The sequence below is a fragment of the Salmo salar genome, chromosome 06, assembly GCF_965601325.2.
Source record: "Salmo salar chromosome 06, fSalSal1, whole genome shotgun sequence".
Lineage (NCBI taxonomy): Eukaryota > Metazoa > Chordata > Actinopteri > Salmoniformes > Salmonidae > Salmo > Salmo salar.
Window position 1 is genome coordinate 51,234,355 of NC_138296.1, and position 18,713 is coordinate 51,253,067.

The 18,713-nt window shown below is 43.7% G+C and overlaps 1 protein-coding gene across 3 annotated transcripts in view; it reads left to right on the forward strand.

Annotated features, from left to right (window-relative positions):
• The window catches only part of LOC106607545 (calmodulin-regulated spectrin-associated protein 3), a 57,690-nt gene that overhangs the window by 11,459 nt on the left and 27,518 nt on the right, over positions 1-18,713 (forward strand). For all 3 annotated transcript variants that reach the window (XM_014204578.3, XM_014204581.3, XM_014204580.3), the window contains exon 2: positions 4,546-4,808. In XM_014204578.3, coding sequence (XP_014060053.3) covers positions 4,546-4,808 — 263 coding nt within the window. The remainder of the gene's footprint in view (positions 1-4,545; positions 4,809-18,713) is intronic.

Consider the following 18,713-nt stretch of genomic DNA (forward strand, 5'->3'; position numbering starts at 1 on the left):
TATGCACTCGCTATGTCCGATTTTAAAATAGCTTTTCGGTGAAAGCACATTTTGCAATATTCTGAGTAGATAGCCCGGCCATCACAGGCTAGCTATTTTGACACCCACCTAGTGTGGTACTCACCAAACTCCGATTTACTATTAGAAAAGTTTGATTACCTTTGCTGTTCTTCGTCAGAATGCACTCCCAGGACTTCTACTTCAATAACAAATGTTGGTTTGGTTCCAAATAATCCATAGTTATATCCAAATAGCGGCGTTTTGTTCGTGCGTTCAAGACACTATCCGAAGGGTAAAGAAGGGTGACGCGCCCGACGCGTTTCGTGACAAAAAATGTCAAAATATTCCATTACCGTACTTCGAAGCATGTCAAACGCTGTTTAAAATCAATTTTTATGCGAGTTTTCTCGTAAAAAAGCGATAATATTCCGACCAGGAGTCGTTGTTTTCGTTCAAAGAGAGAGAAAGTAAACATGGTGTCGGCTCGTGCACGCGCCTCCAGTCTCATTGTCCTCAGATCGACCACTATCCAAATGCGCTAATGTTTTTCAGCCAGGGCCTGCAAAGCCACCATTCATCGTTCTGGCGCCTTCTGAGAGCCTATGGGAGCGTTAGAAAATGTCACGTTATGCCAGAGATCCCCTGTTTTGGTTAGAGATGATCAAGAAGGCCAAGAAATAGTCAGAGAGCGCTTCCTGTTTAGAATCTTCTCAGGTTTTGGCCTGCCAAATGAGTTCTCTTATACTCACAGACACCATTCAAACAGTTTTAGAAACTTTAGGGTGTTTTCTATCCAAATCAAACAATTATATGCATATTCTAGTTACTGGGCAGGAGTAGTAACCAGATTAAATCGGGTACGTTTTTTATCCGGCCGTGCAAATACTGCACCCTATCCCCAACAGGTTACTTGATAGGCCAAGGTAGTCCGTTTTCTGCCGTTAATGCCTAATGAACACAACCCTGGTTATCTATCAATACGACAGGGCTCTGGTCTGGTAATTGTCATATGTTAACCGCTAAGGCTAACCTCTAGGCATGGATGTTGTGTAATTTCACTCCTCTTGACACAGACTGATAATGTGGTTCCATACTGTCCGCATCCAAAATGGCCCAGGTAGTGCACTATATAGGGAATAGGGTGCCATTTGGGACGCAACCACGGACGGACTGACTGACATGTGTGGTGTGGGGTTTGAAATGGAATGCACCACAGTATCGTTCCCGTGGGGGGAGAATGACACTGTCACCATGAGACCTGAACTGCCGAAAGAACATTTAGACAGGGAAATGGAGGGAGGAGTTGATACTAGCCCCCAGAAAATATCAAATTGTAACCAGTGTATCGTGCCTATATCTGTAACCTTATGACTCCTGCAGGCCCTATGATTGGCTGGTTGGATTTGCTGTGAAAAACACAACACCGAGACGCACGTCACACGCACACACAAATGCACGACAAGCGCACACAAACGCACATACATGTACCCTGCTCAGCTCATTCACTCAGATGATTGTAGTTGCTTAGGCAGATGCCTAGCATTGCCTATCCATATCTAACTATGCCCATAGTACTGTCAAGGTAACCAAATGCTATACCTTCACTATACACTGCATGTACAAAACATTAGGAACACCTTCTTAATATTGAGTTTCACCTCCTTTTGCCCTCAGAACAGCCTCAATTTGTCAGGGCGTGGACTCTACAAGGTGTTGAAAGCATTCCACAGGGATGACGGCCCATGTTGACTTCAATGCTTTCCAAAGTTGTGTCAAGTTGGCTGGATGTCCTTTGGGTTTGGACCATTTTTGATACGCACAGGAAAAATCCCAGCAGCGTCGGAGTTCTAGACACACTCAAACTGGTGCGCTTGGCACCTACTAACATACCTCGTTCAAAGGCACTTAATGGCACACATACACAATCCATGTCTCTTGGCTTAAAAATGCTTCTTTAACTGGTCTTTTTCCCTTCATCTGCACTGATTTTGAAGTGGATTTAACAAGTGACATCAATAAAGGATCATAGACTGACCAGGTGAATCCAGGTGACAGCTATGTCATAGGAAGAGCTAGTGTTCCTAATGTTTTGTATAATTGATGAGGAAACACCCACTTCTTTGTTTGTTTCTATTAGATACCTAGCGATAAACAGAATGTGTGTTTATTTGACAATAGGACTTTAAACTGTGTTTTGTCAATGATCTTGTTAGGACTTTGAACGGCGGGTTTCGTTGATGTTTTGTGTAACCTATATCCACAATACCCTGCTGAGAGATTGTGGTTGCATCTGAAATGGCACACTATTCCTTTTAAAGTGCTCTGGTATTAACCTCTCTTGGGTTAACCTCTCTCTTTCACCTCCGGATGAAAAGCATGCCCAAAGTAAACTGCCTGTTACTCAGGCCCAGATGCTAGGATATGCATATAATTGATATATTTGGATAGAAAACACTCTAAAGTTTCTAAAACTGTTAAAATAATGTCTGTGAGTATAATAGAACTGATATGGCAGGTGAAACCCAGAGGACAAACCATCCAGGGGAGAAAAAAGATTGAGGTCATAGGATCTTCCATTTGTTTTCTATGGGATACCCTTATTATTAGGAACCTGGTTGCAGTTCCTATGGCTTCCACTAGCTGTCAACAGTATTTAGAAATTGTTCGATGTTTTTCTTTTGAGAAATGAAGAAGTAGTGCTATTCATTGTAAGTGTCACTCCAGGTGGACTCTACTGTTTTGATAGGCGTGAACTATAGGGCGCTTCACGTTGTCTTTATCCGGTATTGGAAACAGTTTATTCCGTCTTAAATTTGATCAATTATTTACGTTTTAGGATACCTGAGGTTGGATTAGGAACGTTGTTTGAAATGTTTGGACCAAGTTTACAGGTAATTTATTAGATACTTTGTAGGCATGTTGGGCAAGTTCAAACCGGCGTATTTCTCAATCAAACGTGCCAAATAAATGGACATTTTTGGGACATAAGGACATTATTGAACAAAAGGACCATTTGTGATGTTTCTGGGACATTTTGGAGTGCCAACAGAAGAAGATCTTCAAAGGTAAGGCATGAATTATATCGCTATTTCTGACTTTTGTGGCGCACCTGCCTGGTTGAAATATTATTTTCATGTGTTTGTATGCGGGGCGCTGTCCTCCAGATAATCTCATGGTTTGCTTTCGCCGTAAAGCCTTTTTGAAATCTGACACAGCGTCTGGATTAACAAGAAGTTAAGTTTATTTTGATGTATAACACACACATGTGTGTAAATATTTGAATTTGGTATTTTTGAATTTCGCGCTCTGCAATTTCACCGGATGTTGGCCAGGTGGGACGCTACCGTCCCATCTGCCCATAAGAAGTTTTAAGGGTGTGAAATGTTAAACGTTAAAACGAAATTGGGATCCTTAATGTTAAGAAAAATCCCTAACCTAATTATAATTGTTTTTGTAAATGCAGAAAGTAAACAGCATAGTGGGTACATTTTTGCAACAACTAAGAGCGTTGGTACCCTTGCTACCACACTGTGAACAGCTTGAAGTGAACCTGTGCACATGCGCAGATACTTTGTATTGCATCTTGCTCATCTCAATATCCTAGCCTATTCATTGATGATAGGCCCTGATTTATTGAAGTTACGAGACATGGCAAGCCAAGAAATCTGCGAGATACAGTATGCCAGTGTGGGATACAGCTTTTGATTGCAGATAGTCCACGGTTCTGACTCTGTCTGGCTGGTAGCCGACATGCCCATTTGGGCCGGGATTATACCAGTATCGCAATATTTTTGTTCCATATCAAAAATGTAAACATGAAGCAGATCAAACTGAGTGGAGGCTGTTATAGCAGCAAAGGAGGGACCAACTCCATATTAATGCCCATGAATTTTGGAATGAGAAATTCGACGAGCACGTGTCCACATACTTTTGGTCATGTAGTGCATCATGATAATAGTATCGTTCCCGGCCCTACTGCCTGTATTGTGCCCCTTCCTTCATTCTCCGTCCTCGCTAGCATGCTATGAAAGATGCGAGTGTTTGATTAGTTGCTGTACTTCGAAGAACTTCGTACTTCTTTCCAAAAATACTGAATCCTACCGGAATCGAATCTTGACACTCAGAAATGGGAGTCAACGTATAAGGAGCCGTGCAAGGAGTCTACTCTCCACGACTAAGTCATTGTCGTTAACAGTTAGAAAATGGCAGCTGTGAAGTCCTGTATGGCAACACTTTGAGAAGTTAAATGAGAATGAAATACAAACTTTCCGAGGTGGAATTGAGGTACAGTAATGGTGGTACAGGTGCGATGCTTAACCATCTGAAAGCGACGCACCGTGAAACCCAAAACGTTGCATGCAGCAGCACAGCTGCATTGTGAATTCACATGTATATTGGATGCAGTCTGGGTAACTTTTTTTTGTATTTTCTTCCTCAGTGGAAACACGTTCTATTGATGCGCTTGTTTTGCCTATTAATAGTGTACTCGTCTCCCACAACATGATTATTTCACTCACTGTTTTTGTCCCTCTTCTCCGTCCGTAGAGCATGTTCCAGTGGAGTTGCGGGAGCCCTTCTACTGTGACCAGTATGAACAGGAGCACCTGAAGCCCCCCGTCACACGCCTCCTGCTCTCCTCTGAACTCTACTGCCGCACTTACGGTCTGCTGCAGGGGGACCAGGGGGGGGCAGGGGCCCCAAAAGACAACGCCAACCTGCTGCAGCTCCTCGCCAACAGGGGCATGGCCCCCAAAGATCAAGACGTCCCCGTGTCTGATGTGGACCTCCGGCATATACCAATCAAAATGGTAAGAGGTGGGTGTGGCATATGGCATGTTGACATGGTTTAGTCCATTGTGATTTTGGGTAATCTTGGCGCCCAGAACCAAGTCTCGTGTTATGTTTGGTCTGACATGTGAGACTATGGTTCGAGTTATGGAAATATGTAAAAGGAGGAGGATTTCTGTTTTACTGTTGGCCACCAGTCTCCCAGTATTAGTAATGCCCCTGGGATGGGATTGGGCTGACTGCCACAACACACAGGTTCAATTGAGGGAAGATCGAAACTGCACTGGAAACTGCCACTGGATCGGTCCTGGTGTCACAATAATCCATCCAGCAGTGATCGATCTGGGCATACGGTCTGCCTCATAGGGACACACACAGGCATTGTCTGGTCACCCTCAGCCATGACTGCTGGCCATGGGGGAGTGGGGATGTTAAAGCTGTGGAGGTGATTGGGGTGTAGGACTTGTTTATGCTTTGATTCCACGGATTAGACGACATTAAAAAATACCCCCTTTCTGGACCCATTCCCTGGTCCTTCCCAACCCCCCCACCTTCACCCAAGCCGATCTCCTGAAGATGAGTGGATCCAGCTGTGAGGACCAGGGGGACGTCAGAGCAACTCCAGGGGGGATTCAGTCTTAATTCTGGGGGTAGCATGGTAGGGGTGGGACTGGGAGGGAGGGCTTGGAGGCCTGGAGAAGGTAGTGTTTACTAGACAATCAGTGGCTTTGACTAGGCCTTAGATTAGAACAAAAGGCAAACTGCGCAGCACCAGTGACACCAGAGCTCCCTGTAGCTGGCTGTCAATGCAGCTTCTGAAGCAAGAGGAACTGGTTTGTCATCTCTAGCCATTCACAATGAATCTTTCGTTCTCATTCACTCACCACGTTTCTGTCCACTGTATTTATGCCAGTAAAGTCATACCGAATAAATAAAAAAAATTCACGACAGCTGTGATGGAAACAGGAAGTTTCGGTACAATTTTATAAATGCCAACTGATACTTTGTTCATTTGACATGGTGGGATTTGTTTGTGTCAATAAAATGTGTTATGTGAGAAACAGTGGTGGAAACACCTTTATGTGCAAATATTGATATAATTTTACATTTACATTTTAGTCATTTAGCAGACGCTCTTATCCAGAACGACTTGGAGTATGCATACATTTCATACATTTTTTTTCTCCGTACTGGTCCCCCGTGGGAAATGAACCCACAACCCTGGTTTGGCAAACACCATGCTCTACCAACATCATATCGAAGTAAACATGGAGTCACACAATGATGTGGTCCTCCCACTACGACTCGGGAAACCATGCAGTTTATTAGACTACAGATGCAATACAGAGCCTTCAGAAAGTGTTCACACACCATGACCTTTTTCCACATTTTGTTGTGTTACAGCCTGAATTCAAAATAGATTAATATGAGATTTTGTGTCACTGGCCTACACACAATACTCCATAATGTCGAAGTGGAAATATGTTTTTAGATATTAAATGTTTTTTACAAGTTAATTACTAAAGCTGAATTGTCTTGAGTAAATAACGGGGTGGCAAGTAGCATAGTGGTTAGAGCGTTGGACTAGTAACCGGAAGGTTGCAAGATCGAATCCCCGAGCTGACAAGGTAAAACTCTGTTGTTCTGCCCCTGGTCAGGGCAGTTAACCCACTGTTCCTAGGCCGTCATCGAAAATAAGAATTTGTTCTTAAAACTGACTTGCCTAGTTAAATAAAGATTAAGAAAATGTATAAGTATTCATTCTCTCGTTGACACAGGTGTGAGTGTCGACAAGGACAAGGCTGGAGATCACTCTGTCATGCTGATTGAGTTCGAATAACAGACTGGAAGCTTTAAAAGGAGGGTGGTGCTTGGAATCATTGTTATTCCTCTGTCAACCATGGTTACCTGCAAGGAAACACGTGCCGTCATCATTGCTTTGCACAAAAAGGGCTTCACAGGCAAGGATATTGCTGCCAGGAAGATTGTACCCAAATCAACCATTTATCGGATCATCAAGAACTTCAAGGAGAGCGGTTCAATTGTTGTGAAAAAGGCTTCAGGGCGCCCAAGAAAGTCCATGCGCCAGGACCGTCTCCTAAAGTTGATTCAGCTGCGGGATCGGGGCACCACATTTTACATTACATTTTAGTCTTTTAGCAGACGCTCTTATCCAGAGCGACTTACAGTAGTGAATACATACATTTCATTTTCATTTCATGCATTTTTTTTTTTTGTACTGGCCCCCCGTGGGAATCGAACCCACAACCCTGGCGTTGCACACACCATGCTCTACCAACTGAGCCACAGGGAAGGCTGTACAGAGCTTGCTCAGGAATGGCAGAAGGCAGGTGTGAGTGCAAGACCTTTGGAGGATGGCCTGGTGTCAAGAAGGGCAGCAAAGAAGCTGCTTCTCTCCAGGAAAAACATCAGGGACAGACTGATATTCTGCAAAAGGGACAGGGATTGGACTGCTGAGGACTGGGGTAAAGTCATTTTCTCTGATGAATCCCCTTTCCGATTGTTTGGGGCATCCGGAAAAAAGTTTGTCCAGAGAAGACAAGGTGAGCTCTACCATCTGTCCTGTGTCATGCCAACAGTAAAGCATCCTGAGACCATTCATGTGTGGGGTTGCTTCTCAGCCAAGGGAGTAGGCTCACTCACAATTTTGCCTAAGAACACAGCCATGAATAAAGAATGGTACCAACACATTCTCAGAGAGCAACTTCTCCCAACCATCCAGGAACAGTTTGGTGACGAACAATGCCTTTTCCAGCATGATGGAGCACCTTGCCATAAGGCAAAAGTGATAACTAAGTGGCTCAGGGAACAAAACATCGATATTTTGGGTCCATGGCCAGGAAACTCCCCAGACCTTAATCTCATTAAGAACTTGTGGTCAATCAAGAGGCAGGTGGACAAACAAATACCCACAAATTCTGACAAACCCCAAGCATTGATTATGCAAGAATGGGCTGCCAACAGTCAGGATGTGGCCCAGAAGTTAATTGACAGCATGCCAGGGCGGATTGCAGAGGTCTTGAAAAAGAAGGGTCAACACTGCAAATATTGACTCTTTGTATCAACTTCATGTAATTGTCAATAAAAGCCTTTGACACTTATGAAATGCTTGTAATTATACTTCAGTAACATCTGACAAAATTATCTTAAGACACTGAAGCAGCAAACTTTGTGAATTAATATTTGTCATTCTCAAAACCTTTGGCCACAACTGTACATTAATAGTGTTTAACATACTTTTTGAATGACTACCTCCTCTCTGTACCCCACACATACAATTATCTGTAAGGTCAGCTGAGCAGTGAATTTCAACTACAAAGACTGGGGAGGTTTTCCAATGCCTTGCAAAGAAGGGCACCTACTGGTAGAAGGGTATAAAACAAAGCAGCCATTGAATATCCCTTTTGAGCATGGTGAAGTTATTAATTACACTTTGGATGGTGAATCAATACACCCAGTCACTACAAAGATACAGGCGTTCTTCCTAACTCAGTTGCTGGAGAGGAACAAAACCACTCAGGGATTTCACCATGAGGCCAATGGTGACATTAAAACTGTTTTTAATGGCTGTGATAGGATAACATTGAGGGATGGATCAACATTGTAGTTACTCCACAATAGGAGTAAATGACAGAGTGAAAAGATGGAAGCCTGTACATGCATCCTGTTTGCAAAAAGGCACAAAAAATGCCAAAGAAATGTGCTTCATGTCCTGAATACAAAGACTTGTTGGATTTTCCCCAAACATAACACTGAGTACCACTCTTAATATTTTCAAGTATGGTCGTGGCTTCATCATGTTATGGGTATGCTTGTCATCGGCAAGGACTACAGAGTTTTTAGGATGATAAAAATAAACTGAATAGAGCTAAGCACAGGCAAAATGCTAAAGGAGAACGTGTTCAGTCTGCTTTCCAACAGACATTGGGAGACAAATTAACAATAACCGAAAACACAAGGCCAAATTTTTGGGTTGCTTAACAAAACGACATTGAATGTTCCTGAGTGGCCTAGTTACAGTTTTGACTTAAATCGTCTTAAATCTATGACGAGGCTTGAAAATGTCGATCTACAACCAACTTGACAATGCTTGAAGTATTTTTAAAAGAATAATGTGCAAATATTGTACAATCCAGGTGTGCAAAGCTCGTTGACTTACCCAGAAATACTCACAGATGTAATCATGCCAAAGGGGATTCTAACATGTATTGACTCAGGGGTGTGAATATTTATGTAAATTGGATATCTCTGTGTCTTTATGGACTATTGTGTGTAGATGGGTCCAAAAAAAAATGTAATCCATTTTTAATTCAGGCTGTAACTTTCTGAAGGCACTGTAAGTTATGATGAACTTCACAGGGTGGTGAAAGTGCAAGGTGATGAGTTTGATGATCGATGCTTGACTGCTGTTTGACATACAAATATTCTGACTCTTATCTATAATAATCTCATCATATAGACTAGGCTACCCGCACTGTAACTACGAGCTGTTGGCTGGTGTGCACATGCCAAGACCTGATTGCGCACTTTTGCTATTTAACTCAACTGTTTTTGTTAAAGAAAACTTTGTGGTAGAGTTGAAAATGCAATGGAAACATATTGAAATGTTATTCGGTACATGAAAATTTAAGTGAAAAATAAAAATGTGTGCACTACGTCATCATGCACTGATTTTTATGCGCAACAAGTCTTTATGCAGATTTTAGAATATTTGCAAGAAAATCTGTAGCCAATTGGATGGAAATCTAGCTATTGCCTGTTTCTGTCTGTCTGTTTCTCTCTCTCTCTTGCATTGTTATGTGGTCATTGAAGCTTGATCATGTCTGTTCCGTCTGAGAACCATATTCCCATTCAATTGGCCAAATGATCTCTCTCAACAGCCAATTAGAAGAAGGGGAACCCGCATGGATCCGGAGGCCTGAGCATGTTCAAATAGGAACAGATGTATTACAGCTTAATTTCTCTGAATTCACAGTGACCCAATTTAACGAGTCTGTGTAACATTACTGTCTAACTAATTAAATATTATACCTTCTCGATTAAAAAAAAAATATCTTAATGAGATATAGAAGATTTTGTAAACAATTAATGGAATTCCAACTTGCGTTGAACCTCAGCTCTTCAGCACTATAGACATCATTGAATTCTTATTATACATCATGGAAGTGCTGTAGTCAAAGGCTACATTTTGGCTGCATGAGCATACTTTGACATTCTGAAAATGTTTACAGTGTGGCTTTAACAATATTACCCCCCCTATACTGTATATAATCTTCACTACAACATCTATGTTCTCACCCCCAGCCAGCCCAACTCCTCTAGCAGACACCAGCCCAACCGACACCGGCTCTGTGATTTGAATGCCCTGAAGTCTGTTTCTGGAGATCCTGTGTAGCTGTTCGCAGGCGTGTTTCCCTCATAGTCAGTCAGGTGAAAAGTAGAGTGTCCATTACCCCTGCCTCCGCCTCTCTCTAACTCCACCTCTTTCTCTGCTTCTCTGCCTGGTGCCTTTGCCTCTCTGCTTCTACCTCTACCTCTCTGCCTGTGCCCCTGTTTCTGCCACTAACTCTCCCTGACAGGGGAGCTACACTGGGCTGTCGAGTCACTTTATGAAGTGTTCTCGGCTGTGAGCAATTCTTGAAAATAGAACCAGAGTGTAATGTTATGCTGAGCAGCACACGCCTCTTCGCGAAACTGCCTGGAGCTCTCTACCTGTTGGCCAGGGCACCTGGTGGTGTCGCTGTCTGCAGGTCCTTGTACTAATTGGACCAGTGGTGTGTGAGGGGAGAAGTGTGCTGTGCTGTCTCATCCAGACCTAGGTTCAAATAGTATTGACTTTCTTTCAAACACTTAAGCTGCGATCAATTGAGCTTGCCTGGCTGGCACAGTGGAACCGATGGAATAGTGGAGGTGAGAGTTGTTCTCCAGTGTGCTGTGCGTGCTGTCTTTGCTCAGCTAGTACTGTCTGTGCTGTGTTCTGTGGTCAGCTAGTACAGTGTGTGCTGTGTTCTGTGCTCAGCTGCTGCTGTCTCAGCTCCGCGCTGGTGATGGTGTTGCTGCCATGCCGCCAGACCTGGGAGGCTGCCTCAGCCTCAGCTGGCCAAGAGCTGATAGTGACACTCACTGCTTGGCTGTCACTGTTAGGCTGCTGCTACTGCTGCTACTCAACTTGCACTTGTAGTGCTCTCTGAGCTTGAGCTTTGGGACAGTGCTGCTGTCTGAGCTGGGCCACCGCTGCCTGGCTCTGTCAGGGGGGAAAGTGGGTCATGCCACACGCACGCACAGCATTAAGAGGATGGAGCAATGTGGGCCTTGGCCAGTAAACAGCTTTGAAGCAACAGAAAATCTGCTGCTGTAGTGTGCTGCTTTATATTAAAGCTCATCTGTGTCATACACGCATGCATGCAGTCACGCACACACAAAGCATGTTCACACAGCAACCAAAGCACACACACGTAATCAGTATTGTTTCCGTCTCTCTCCTTGCCCCTAACCTGGGCTCGAACCAGGGACCCTGTGAACACATCTACAACTGCCTCCCAAGACACATCGTTACCTATCGCTCCACAGAAGCCGCAGCCCTTGCAGAGCAAGGGAAACACTTCAAGGTCTCAGAGCAAGTAACGTCACCAATTTGAAACGCTACTAGCGCGCACTGCTAACTAGCTAGACATTTCACACCAGACACACGCGCACACACACAGCAAGTGTAAACAGAATATATTATTGTTTACTTACAGATAACATCTGTATTGCCTTTTTAAGCTGTTTCACTGTGTGATATTGACCACTCTTCTCTCTGGTTATGTCCCAAATACCAAATAGAACCCTATTTCCTATGGGCCCTGGTCAAAGTAGTGCACTATGAAAGGAATAGGGTGTCATTTGGGAGGTAGCCTCTTTTCAATAACCTCACAGCTTACATCATCAGCTCTAAATGAAGCTTGGGCAAAAAAAAGCTACATTTAAATAGATATTCTAAATAGGATACTTTCTCTAGCGCGCCACACCCTCGAACGGCACTGTCACTGAAGCCTTCTAGATCAGCCAGTCTTGCTATACTACACCTGGTCTTGGGCCTGTGTCCAAAATGGCGCCCTATTCCCATCAAACTCAACTCTGGAACTCAAAGCCAGTTCCACTTCGTTTTTTTAATTGTTCCCCTCTAATCAGGGACTGATTTTTAAACCTGGGACACCAGGTGGGTGCAATTCATTATCCGGTAGAACAGAAAACCAGCAGGCTCTGGACCCTGTAGGGTAGAAGTTGAATACCTCCGCTCTATATAGTGCACTACTTTTGACCTGCTCTGACTCATACCACACACACAGTATATATTATATATCATCGTCAGGGGTGTATTCAGTGAGCTGAAACATTTCAGAATGTTGCAGATAAAAATATACTGAATAGGGCTGATGTGATTCCCAACTCTACCTGACAGACAATCCTATCTGAGCGTTCTGTAACGTTGCACCCTCCTGAACAGACCCCGGATATCATTGTGCACCGTGATATTGATGATGCATTACTAATAGCCATACTCTGTATTTCATATGTAGTTGCTGTGTATCAGTCAGACAAGTGTTTTTAAATGGAATCCTTGTTTATGTTACATTTACGTTTTGGTAATTTAGCAGACACTCTTATCCAGAGTGACTTACAGTTAGTGAAGTTCATTCAAATGTTATGTAGCCTACATATGACAAAGGCATGAAATGTACTTTGGGGGAGCAGTGGGGGGGGGTCACAGGATAGCCCTGTTCCAGAAATCCCTGCCTGTGTCTATGTTTGGTTTTGGTTAGTGAGTCGCTGACACGTTGATTTAAGTCATACTGCTGGGTACGCAAGTTTTCGCTCAAGATAGCATCCGTCTCGAGCTCAGTAGGTATTAGAAGTGGCACAGGCTGTTTACCAAATGGTACCCTATTCCCTATTTAGTGTACTACTTTTGACCAGGCCTCAGTAGTGCACCCATAGGGCTCTGGTCAAAAGATGTGCTCTATATAGGAGATAGGGTGCGATTTGGGACAAAGACGGAATGCTGCTGAACATCATTTGGCCCGTCACGGGACCTCCTAGGCCTGCCAAGGGGAGAAAGAACATTTTAGTTTTTCTTTTCTTTTGTTTGTTACAGAGAAGAGTCAACAAAGGAAAGCTGCCAGGGATCGCAACATTGATCTTGTAATGTGTTTTTTGTTGGGGGGGGGCGCAACAGTGTTTTCCAGATGGGAGGGTTGTAAAAAGCTGGAACAGCACAGATTGTTGTGGTTTTGCTGCTGCTTCAGTATTTAGTATCTAACTTGACATGTCAATATTCAGAGAGCCATGTGCTGTCGGAGGGGTGCTGGGTAGCGCACCAGCTCCACCCAACCCTGCCGCGCTGCACCCCCGACTGATCCCCACACCGACCCCAAGAGCACTCCCCACCCACCAACCCCACATATCCCCCAGACCTGGCTGGCTGTTTGGTCCTTCTGTTTGTCCCTCTGTCTAACCCTGGATTTCATGGGGGCTGTGGCTGGGGCGGAGGGGTTGAGAGGGTTAAGTCATATTTCAGATATAATCAGATTTAATCTCCTTTGGTGTTTGTTTTCCTCTTGTTGTTATTATTGAAATGGATGATCGTCGCAGTATTCCCAAAGCAGCAATTAATGACTTCCTTATAGACAGGTTAATATATAGCTTAATATTATAGTATTTAATTATTGGAGGATATGTTATGTCCGGTCCGCTCAGGAGGATTCTGAGCAGAGTGACCCGGTGTTAAGCCGGTGAGGGAGTAGAGCACCACCGCCACGCCCAGGATTGTGGGTGCTGAGGAGCATTGTGGGTCAGATTGTTGGTTGTTATGGTGATTTGGCTGGCAGAGTGTGCCCTATGTTCCAGGTTTGCACCTCTCTCTCCTTTCTCATTAAGGTGAACTTGTGATTTGGCTTAGCGAGCTTCGCAGGGTCAGGACGGGAAATATGTGACCCCAACCCCTCACCTCTTCCTCTTTACTCTGCTCTCATTCCACGCTTTTGTTGTGAATGACCCTGTAGTCTACTCTCTCCTGAATGATCACTGTATTACACCACAGTGAAATAGTCCCAGCCCCACCAGTTCAGGACTTATTCTCACTGAATAGAGTTATCTGTACAAAATGTTGATTTACATAATATGTACATGCACTTTTCAATTCACATTAGCTACGGGAATATCACGAGCCGAGAGGATTTGGTTGACTTTCTTGCTTACGCAACAATTCGCAAGCATGTGCAGACAATTTAAAGGGTTTATTTTGTCTTCTGTACACTCATTACATTTTTGTTTCAAGACAAAATCACAGAGTCACTGCTAGCCAAAGCTAAAATGTCTTCATCAAGTAACATTAGATTATCAAAATGAACGATTACCCCTCTAATACGAATATAAAAGTACAGTAGGCCTACCTTACAAAATTACAACAAACCATGCTTCATTTGTATAAATATCATGCAAATCATTAGGCTACATGTGGTAAAAGAAAATTGCGATTGAAAGCATTGGAATAATTCACTGGGGAGTTGTTGAGCTGTTTTATATGGAAGCCCATTCCTGCCACCCAAAAATAAAATGCATATAGATCTTACATATAGGTTATGTTTCTTCATTTGTAGCATTGTGTGGCGATTTCAATCTATCCATGTTGCAGAGATCAGCACAGCACGTCCTCCGGCAAACCCGTGGCAACCTGGTATTTGCCCCAGCACTTTTAATTAGGTTTAATACAAAATATTGACACAAAGTGTTGAAAAAAAGAGGGACAAAATAACGTTTTATTTTTCATTTATTCTCCTCATTATTTGTTTGACAGGATTTTAATGTTTTCATTCTCCAGGAGTTTTTCCATTAGTTTTTTTTAAACCATATGATCTGATAAGAAAAAATCTGGTCCTATCATAGTTGTATTTTTTTTTACAGCTGATTTATTACTATGTCATACCCAGAGTTTTACCTGGTTAGGTTAGAATACCAGACTAAGAACAACTCTGGGCCCAGGAAAACAATTCCCCCCCACTCTGGGACCTGTGGTGCCACCTCCGAAATCACCACACAATGTACAAATGAAACAACATTTATTCTATTTGTATGATCTATCTCAAAAATGATGACTTGTGCAAGTCAAACTACATATCGCAACATTTTGTAGACATATACTTTTTTTTATGGTGGTGGGAATGGGCGCCCATAGTTTTGTGGCTCAGCAGGCAGCTGCTACTGCGACAATTTCAGAATGGAACAGGCAATTTAAGGTAAAAACGAAGTAATATATTTAATGTAAACTCAAATATAAGGAACATTTCAGCCGTTTCAAAAACATTGCTCTGCTATTACCATTTTATACTGTTGGAGTGTTGAGCGCAACGAGACAATTGTTTACACTGCCCTGCTAAGAGGGGGGGAACTGTCAAGCGTGACCTTCGGAGGTAGCGCTCGCGACGTGATAAGTATTGTCGCTTGAATTAATACCTCTCGAATGTCCCTTTGCTATCGTCTGTGAAACCAGCCTCCGTCTCCTCCTCCTCCCATTCTGTCCCTCTCTCACATTCCTCTCTGTCAGTCCTTCTCTCTTTCTCTCTCTGTCCAAAATACCACACTCTGACTCTCTAATTTTAACATGAATGTTATGTTAATGGTCCTTTTGTTTGTGAACTGTGTCTGAGTCTCTTTGGATGCTTTACTGCATTTCCCTCTACTTTTTGTGTTATAAATTGAACTCTTGAAAAGGCAGCCAATGCAGCTACATGATGGCAAATGGCTCAGCTCCACATCCATTCCAGTCACTCATCAGTGTCAGGGACTGGTGTTCTGACTGAATAAGTGTGACTGAATCTCTCTCCCCATTAGAGAGAGCTGCTGGCTGGAAATGGCATCCCCATCCCCCCTCAGACAGCCCAGCTCAACCCAGACTATGCAGACATCATGACAGCTTTATCCCCATGCTACCCTGAGTGCTCTCAGCCCTTGTCTTTCCTCTCTCTCCCTGGCCCTGCACTGACTGTGCTACCAGATTGCCCCTCAGCCCCTGTCTCTCCCCTCAGCCCCTGTCTCCGTCTCTTCCCTCAGCCAGTCTCCCCTTGCACTACACTGCAGACAAGACGTATACATCAAACAGACATGTCTTAGCTCACAGATAAGCTAATAGTGTGACCCTGCCTCCATTGAGCACAACACACATTTTTACATTTTAGTCATTTAACAGACGCTCTTATCCAGAGCGACTTACAGTAGTGAATACATACATTTCATACATTTTTTTTTTTTTTTGTTGGAATCGAACCCACAACCTTGGTGTTGCACTTTGAGATATCAGCTGATATAAAAAGGGCTATATAAATAAAAATAAATTTCATCCACCTCTGGCCTGCTGGCCCCCCTACCTCTGAGGAAGCACAGTTCCCGCTCAGCCCAGTCAAAACTGTTCGCTGCTCTGGCACCCCAATGGTGGAACAAGCTCCCTCACGACGCCAGGACAGCGGAGTCAATCACCACCTTCCGGAGACACCTGAAACCCCACCTCTTTAAGGAATACCTAGGATAGGATAAAGTAATCCTTCTAACCCCCCCCCCCCCCCCCCCCCCCTTAAAAGATTTAGATGCACTATTGTAAAGTGGTTGTTCCACTGGATATCATAAGGTGAATGCACCAATTTGTAAGTCGCTCTGGAGAAGAGCGTCTGCTAAATGACTTAAATGTAATGTAATGTAAATACATTTGATTTGACTAGCATCTCAAAGCACTTTATGATGACAAAAGTGAGTGCTACGGGGCGGTAGTCATTTAGTACAGTTATCTTTGCCTTCTTGGGTACAGGAACAATGGTAGCCATCTTGATGCATATGGGGACAGCAGACTGGGATAGGGATTGATTGAATATGTCCGTGAACACACCAGCCAGCTGGTCTGCACATGTTCTGAGGACGCGGCTAGGGATGCCGTCTGGGCCAGCAGCCTTGTGTGGGTTAACGTGTTTAAATGTTTTACTCACGTCAGCCACTGAGATGGAGAGAGGGTGACGTCGGTATCCGTGACTTGTTTTTGTAGTCCGTGATTTCCTGTAGACCCTGCAGGCCCTCTCGTGTCTGAGCTGTTGAATTGCGACTCCACCTTTTCCCTGTACCGGCATTTCGCTTGTTTGATTGCCTTGCGGAGGGAACAACTACACTGTTTATATTCAGCCATATCACCAGACCTCTTTTCATGGTTAAATGCGGTGGTTCGCGCTTTCAGTTTTTCACGAATGCCGCCATCCATCCACTGTTTCTGGTTAGGGTAGGTTTTAACAGTCACAGTGGGAACGACATCTCCAATGCACTTATTTATAAACTCACTCATCGAGGAAGCGTATAGATCAATGTCGTTCTCTGAGGCTGACTGGAACATATTCCAGTCCGTGTGATCAAAACAATCTTGGAGCGTGGCTTCCGATTGGTCAGACCAGCGTTGAATGGTTCTCGTCACTGGTACGTCCTATTTGAGTTTCTGCCCATAAGCAAGGACTAGCAGGATGGCTTTGTATGCATCGCGGAAGTTAGAGGAGCAGTGGTTGAGAATATTAGCCCTTCGTGTCATGCAATCAATATGTTGATAAAATTTAGGTAACATTGATCTCAAATTTGCTTTGTTAAAATCCCCAGCTACAATAAATGCAGCCTCCGGGTATATAGTTTACATGGTCGAGTGAAGTTCCTTGAGGGCCGTCTTGGTGTTCGCTTGAGGGGGGGATGTACACAGCTGTGACTATAACTGACGAGAATTCTCTTGGTAGATAGAATAGCCTGCATTTGATTGTAAGAAGTGCTAGGTCGGGTGAGCAGAAGGACTTGAGTTCCTGTGTGTTGTTATGATCACACCATGAGTTGTTCATCATAAAGCATGCACCCCCGCCCTTCCTGTTCCCGGTGGCTGGACCGATTCCGATAACATATCCCGAGAGAGCCATGTTTCTGTGAAACAGTGAATGTTACAATCTCTGATGTCTCTCTGGAAGGCAACCCTTGCTCGAATTTCGTCTACCTTGTTGTCAAGAGACTGGACATTGGCGAGTAGTATACACTAAAATGTTTATTAAAGAACACTTGTGGGGGCAGGACTAAAGCTGGTAAACCAGACTAAATGCTGTGCTTTCCAGGCTAGACTAACACTGCCTGGCTGTCTGCACACTGAGCTGTGTGTTTCTTTCTGTGTCTGACTCTGCCCTGCTGTCTGTTTTTTGGTCTGTCTCTATCTGTCCTTGAGACCTACTGAAAACCCTAAGAGCACTTATTTAAATCCAACCCTCTAGACTCACTAACTTACACTCTCCTTCACCAGCCCTGATTTGATTAGGTCAGAGCATTGTGTTTCTGTGAACAGTTCTAGACTTTACCACAGATGGAACGATGAGACATATTTCACCAGATGTATAAATGTGAAGCATCCCCTTAATGTTTCCACTCACTACCAAATATGGTAGTGAGAGGAAGCCCACTGGCCAACTGTGAGAGAAGATGGAATGAGATGGTTTTGGGGGGGACATTCTGCACATTTTCTTATCGATGAAACATTTGATTTCAATACAGTTTTCTGTTCCCAAAACTAGAATTTGTTATGAAAAGAGTGGACTAAGTTTTGTAGACTTTACCCTTTGCAAAGGTTTTTAAAAATCTTGTTGTTTAGGAGTGCAAAGGCGAAAAGAGTTATTGCACACGCGCACTTCACAGAGTAGGTGTTCCCTTACGGAAATATGCAGATGTCTGCTAGAACTCACCAATAGGATCTCGCTAACTCATGCTTGGCTCTGCCCACCTCCTTGCTTGTTCTGGTCAATATGACTCATTTGTTCCCATTGGAAATGACAGATGACAACCTATCTTGGTTTAGTTATACAAATCTTTGA